This window comes from Crocuta crocuta, unplaced genomic scaffold (genome assembly GCF_008692635.1).
Source record: "Crocuta crocuta isolate KB4526 unplaced genomic scaffold, BGI_CrCroc_1.0 scaffold50, whole genome shotgun sequence".
Classification (NCBI taxonomy): domain Eukaryota; kingdom Metazoa; phylum Chordata; class Mammalia; order Carnivora; family Hyaenidae; genus Crocuta; species Crocuta crocuta.
In genome coordinates this window covers 7531653-7537529 of record NW_027527428.1, presented here as the reverse complement: position 1 = coordinate 7537529, position 5877 = coordinate 7531653, and the positions used below count along the sequence as shown (strand labels likewise).

The window sequence follows — 5877 nt, the reverse complement described above, 5'->3', positions numbered from 1 at the left end:
CATCCCCGGTGGCAGAGGGGGTGGAAACACACGTCTCCGAATCCCGGACAAGCCCCCAAGCAATGCAGCCGGATTCCCGCACAGAGAGTCGTGACAGCGAGGCTTTTCTTCCCAGGAAGCAAGTTCATTCCTGCGGGTACCGCTCAGTTGGGATCGTCCCCAAGGCCCAGCCCTGAATGCCAGCGGTGTCGCTTTTCATGTATTTCCTACTTTGTCTCCCATATATGGTAACGCACACACGCGCGCGCGGTGTGACGAGGCGGTCTGCTGTAAGGTCACGGGGACGTCGCCGCCTGTGCGCGGCCAGGCTACCCGGAGGTTCCTTGCTTTCCCTTGCGGAGGGTCCCTACCACACCGGGTTGAGGCGGGGCTTTGCTGGCATCGGCTTCTTCAGGTTTCTTTAGTCCCTTGGGGGCTGGGGTGAACCCGGGAGCGCTCCCAGGGCGTGGGGCGGGGTGGGAGTGCGGGTTACGCAATCCCTTCGGCCAAACTTCTCAGAAACAAGGCAAGAAACGTTAGCGCGGAGCTCTCCGCGGCACGTGCAGCTACGCGCTCTCTCCGGCACTCACACACCTGCGCTGGAACAACCCCGGCTCGGAACCGCGCTCTCCGCGCCCTGCTCCCCGAGGCCACCGACCCGCTTCCACGCTCCAGTGACCCCGCGCCCGGCCCGCCCTCGTGGGCGGCGCCATTTCCACGGCCCCGCCCCCGGCCCGGACGCCNGGCGCGGGGCGCTGGGCCTGGCCCGGGACCCTCAGCAGCCCCTCCCAGGGCGCGCGGCCTCCGGCGGAACCAGAACGGAGACGCCCCTGGGCTTGGAAGGCGGCAGAAATGGCTGCTTTGCCCGCCCGGGGCCTGAGGCCTTGGGGCGTAGGAAGTGGGTCGGCCAGAGAAGGGGCCAGCCTCCAGGTCGCCAAGCCCTGAGATGCCCAGGGGCCGCGTTAGGTCCTCTGCCACCTCCTTCAGCAGCCTGCATTCTGAACCCCAAAGAGGTAGCTGGATCCCCCGGGGTCTCTAGCCCCTCCCCCTGTCAGGCTGAAAGGTCTGTGAGGCAGTGCCCCTTCTTGGGTAGGGAGCCTCTGGGAGCTGTCTCCCCCACCCCCACCTTACGCACAGTGCCCTGGGGTGGAGCCTGTGTGTGTGGACCTGGGTGACTGGGATGCCACGGAGCGGGCACTGGGCAGCGTGGGCCCCGTGGACCTGCTGGTGAACAACGCTGGCGTGGCGCTGCTGCAGCCCTTCCTGGAGGTCACCAAGGAGGCGTGTGACACGTGAGCTGGCCAGGGTAGAGGACCCCCAGGGAAGGGCTGTCCCTGCAGCAGCAGCCCCAGTCCCTGACCAGGGCCTCTCCATCTGCCTCCAGATCCTTCCACGTGAACCTTCGGGCTGTCATCCAGGTGTCTCAGGTGAGCTTGCCTTCAGGGCCGCGGTGGGCGCTGGCGGGTGACTGGTTGTGCCTCACGCTCCCTCTGCAATTCCAGATCGTGGCCAGAGGCCTAATCGCTAGGGGAGTCCCGGGCTCCATCGTGAATGTCTCCAGCCAGGCCTCGCAGCGCGCAATAACCAACCACAGTGTCTACTGTGAGTAAGCCCCGGCTGTGCGCCGGCCCCAAGCCCACCGCCCCCCAGCCTGCAGCCACCAGGCTCCAGGCACGCCCCTCCTCACAGGTTCTACCAAGGGTGCCATGGACATGCTGACCAGGGCGATGGCTCTGGAGCTGGGGCCACACAAGGTGAGCTCCACTGGGATGCCTCCCGTCGCCCGGCCCTCCTGCCCTGGGCTCCTAGGCTGCTGTGCTCACCTCCTGTCTGTGCTGGTGCAGATCCGCGTGAATGCAGTGAACCCCACAGTGGTAATGACCCCCATGGGCCAGGCCAACTGGAGCGACCCCCAGAAGGCCAAGACCATGCTGGATCGAATCCCACTTGGCAGGTTTGCTGGTGAGTCAGGCAGGAGCCCAGCTGGGGGTTGCACCCGTAGCCCCGCCTAGGTGAGAAGTGGGAGGGCAGCTCCCTTCACCTGCGCCCCGACTGCCCCCCTGCCCACAGAGGTGGAGAACGTGGTGGACGTCATCCTTTTCCTGCTGAGTGACCGGAGCGGCATGACCACGGCTTCCACCGTGCCGGTGGATGGGGGCTTCCTGGCTACCTGAGTCTCCTCTGCCGCACACACCCCGGCCCCCCCCTTCCAATAAACATGATTTCTTCTACCTGGTTTGCACGCTGACTGCTGCAAGGGGGCGGCAGGTGCAGAGCCCAGCGCTGGGGGTGGGGAGGGTCCCGGGTAGGCAGGCAGCCATTCAGCTCACAGCCCGGGCCAGCTGGCAGCCTGGCCCCTGAGCTGGAGATTTTCCGACCCGGCCAAGTCCCTGGCAGGGCCTGGGAAGCGAGGCCACCCAGGTCAGCTCCTGAGCGCGGCAGTGAATTTGACCCAGGACGGCCTCTGGCTCTGTCCCAAGGCTTGTGGGGTGGAAGCCGCGGGGTGTTTGACCACCAGCTCCGTGACTGTGATCCCAGCGTAGACACTGGTTGATGCCCATCGACATTACTCAGTGAGTCAGAAGTAAAACGAGGACAAGGGTTGTTGGAACTTTGCTAATTTGTCAGTGACCCGATCGGCTTCTTTGCTGAATCAGGGGATAGTTTTCAAATATCAGAACACTGTCTCGCCTTTGTGGCTCACAAAGGACCGGGCACACGAGAGCTGGCACGTGTCACCCACATCTCCACCGCCTGAAGTATAGACGATTCGCAGTAAGCCAGGCCCCACTCTAAACTTGCCAGTCTCCACTGTGTAGGGACGCCCGCCAATTTGGGGGGGGGGTAGGGCACAGATGTGCCTGTCCCACCTTCATGCACCACACAGATGCCACGGGCACAAATCACCCCACAAACCGACGATGGCACTGTGTACAAAAAAGGGTGTTTGGGGTATTTGTTAATTTTGTTTCTAGTACAGCTCATTGTAAGCTTGTGTAAGTGTGAATAAAGGCAGTTGAGCAGCTGTAGCCACACCCCTGAAAATCTCAAAGTTGGGTCTAACGGGTCAGCGGGAGCCTGCTCTGCACACCACGGGGAGGCCTGGTGCCGAAACCGGACGTCTGCCCGGAATGGCGCCCTGCGGCCTCGGGTGAAGTCCAGCTCCCGCACCGTGGCTCCCAGGCTGACCTTCACCTCCCCTCCCGCTATTTCTGACTTTGGCACTGACACATGGCCCCCTTGCTGCTCCAGAGCAACCACTCTTGACCACCACACTTTTGTCTACACTGGCTGCCTCTCCTCCTGACCGCTTCTCATCTTAAATACTCAGCTCAGTGTGGGCCAGCCCCGCTGGGTGTGGGGGGCTGTGGGGGAGGCAGCCAGGGCGGCCCTGGCTGCAGGCTGTGCCCTCCCCGCACGCGGGAACTGCTGGACCGAAGCCCACCTCCCCTGCGCGTGCCCCTCTCTGAGGCCTGAAGTCAGCACGAGAGGGGCTTTCTTCACCCCAAAGGGGCTACACACCCTTGCTCCCATTTGGATCTGGGTCACACCCTTCGGCGACTGACACAGCTGAGCAAGGTCGTTTTCTCCTCTTGCCCGGGGCATGGGTCAAGCTCATCCCTCTGTACCGTCAACAGGCGAAGTTAGGGGCCAGGCACCCCAGGGCAGAGAGGCAAGTACCCAGGCAGGCAGGAGATGGTGGAGAATGTTTATTGTATAAAATAAGAAAGGGCCTCCCCATCCTGGGGCGCATGAACCGGCCCCATCCCCCCAACCTCCCCATCAGGAAGCCCATCCTGGGGCTGCCCTGGACCCGCCCCGCAGCCCGAGGGAGACCCTGCTCCCTTCCAGCCTCCCGCGGGGGCCAGGTAACGCTGGAGCCGGACCCCAGACAGGACTCCGCGGCCCCAGCCCTGTCCCCATGCTTCTCCCCCTCCCCACCCACACCACTCCCCCACAGCAGACTCAGGGACACCAAACATCGCAACACGACAGCAAACACGGGCCGGGCGGGGCCGCTCTGGAAGCAGGCTCTAGAAGACCGTGCACTTCTTGCCCGGCTTCTTCACGGGGGGCGGACAGAGCACAGCCCGGATGGCCTCGTCAAACACGGTCTTCAGGCCCCGCTGAGTGAGGGCTGAGCACTCCAGGTACTTGACAGAGCCTGGGGGCAGCGAGGGAGGGGGACGCTGAGGACGGGGGGCAGCGAGGGGGAGGATGGCAAGGGAGGCGGCAGTGGGGGGTGGGTCAGCGCTGTAATGGGTCAGCGCTGGTGGGGGCCCACAGGGGGCAGCACTGTGCCCCCCAGAGCAGGCCTTTCCTCCCTTTCCCGCCCCTACCCCAAGGCCCTGCAGCACCGGCTCACCGATCTCCCGGGCCATGGCCAGGCCCTGGGGGTAGGTGATGGGCGCCAGCTTCTTGTCCCGCAGCCGCTCGATGGTGTCCTTGTCATCACGGAGGTCCAGCTTGGTGCCCACAAGGAGGATGGGCGTGTGGGGGCAGTGGTGTCGCACCTCGGGGTACCACTGTGGGGACAGAGGCTCTGACCCCTACCCCTTGAGGGCTTCTCCCGCAGCCATGCCCACAGCAGGCCACGGCTCCCAAGAGTCCCCTCCTTCCGGTCCCTGGACCCACCCTGAGCCTCCATGGAGCCGTCACTGGGCTTGGTGCAAAAATGACCAAGGACAAAATGCTTACCAGGAAGTTTCAAGGACCTATTGACCCTCCCTTCTCTGAGAGCCTCACCCACCACCCCTACCCCACCGGGGCCCTCATCACTGTCCTGCGTCACCTTCAGACCCCATGCCAAGACCTCCCCTGCCTCCGAAGGACAGGTTGCCTAAGGTCTTCAGGCAAGAGACCCCCGCCCTGCCAAGGCAGGTCCTCCGAACAGCCCCGTCTCCAGCAGACAAGCCCTCCCTGCACCACTGCCCTACCTTGGCTCGAACATTCTCAAAGGATGCCGGGCTCACCAGGGAGAAGCAGATCAGGAAGACATCCTTGGGAGAAAAGGTGAGGGGGTCCTGGTGGGAATGGTCAAGGACCTCCAAATGGCACCCCCCCACACACACACATATCAGGACAAGGACCCCACCCAGCTCCCGGAGCTGGCCCTGTCGTCACCTACAGTTTGGGGATAGGACAGGGGCCTCAGCCGGTCGTAGTCTTCCTGCCCGGCCGTGTCCCACAGCCCCAGGTTGACCGGCTTCCCATCCACCATCACGTTCGCAGAGTAGTTGTCGAAACTGCCAGGCAGAGCGGGAAGGTCGGGCCAGGCGGTGGGCTCTCAGGCCCGCACAGAACCCGCGGCTTGGCAGCGCCCCGGCCCCACCCGAGAAGCCCAGACCAGGGCCGCCTGGGCCTGACCTCGGAGCCCCCCCGGCCCCCGGGCCCGCGAGGCAGCGCCTGAGGCCCCGAGACGCGCCGGCCCCGACCCGCCCACCCGGGCGCTCACACGGTGGGGATGTACTCTCCCGGGAAGGCGTTGGTCGTGTAGCTGATCAGCAAGCAGGTCTTCCCCACGGCGCTGCGGGCAGAGGGCGAGATCGCGTTGCTCCCGGGCCAGGCGTCAGCCCGCTGCCCGGCAAGGGCAGCCCCCTTCTGTGGAACCCCAGGCGAAGGCAGGCGCCCCAGCCCAGCAGATCCGCGGCTGCCTAGANGCTTCCCAGAATTATCACAAAGTATAAAAGTTCTGTATTGCAAAAGGCCCAGGACTCGGGTTGCACTGGGAAGGAGGTATGTGGGCACACGGGGAAAGGGGACTGTGAGGGGTCGGGGACGCAGGTCTTCTGGATTTCCTTCCCCCGCGGCTGCTTTTTCTCAACGACATCTCAGGCATGTTCCCTGGGACGCGCCCGGAGGGCTGGGGTGCGGGGCCCGGGCGCGCGCACGCCGGGC

General features: G+C 64.6%; 2 protein-coding genes across 2 annotated transcripts; one reads left to right on the top strand and one right to left on the bottom strand.

Annotated features, from left to right (window-relative positions):
* The first annotated feature begins 831 nt into the window (after positions 1 to 831).
* Positions 832 to 2210, top strand: DCXR (dicarbonyl and L-xylulose reductase). The gene is made up of 7 exons (XM_077756584.1): positions 832 to 877; positions 1052 to 1271; positions 1364 to 1406; positions 1482 to 1581; positions 1669 to 1733; positions 1824 to 1941; positions 2050 to 2210. Exons 1-7 carry the CDS (start codon positions 832 to 834, stop codon positions 2151 to 2153), a joined length of 696 nt encoding a protein of 231 aa, XP_077612710.1. The 3' UTR covers positions 2154 to 2210.
* Positions 2211 to 3684: 1474 nt separating this feature from the next.
* On the bottom strand, positions 3685 to 5818 carry RAC3 (Rac family small GTPase 3). Its single transcript, XM_077756572.1, has 6 exons — positions 5805 to 5818; positions 5435 to 5704; positions 5108 to 5225; positions 4917 to 4979; positions 4346 to 4505; positions 3685 to 4144 (listed from the first exon to the last, which is right to left on the bottom strand). Exons 1-6 carry the CDS (start codon positions 5816 to 5818, stop codon positions 4014 to 4016), a joined length of 756 nt encoding a protein of 251 aa, XP_077612698.1. The 3' UTR covers positions 3685 to 4013.
* Between the last annotated feature and the right edge of the window lie 59 nt (positions 5819 to 5877).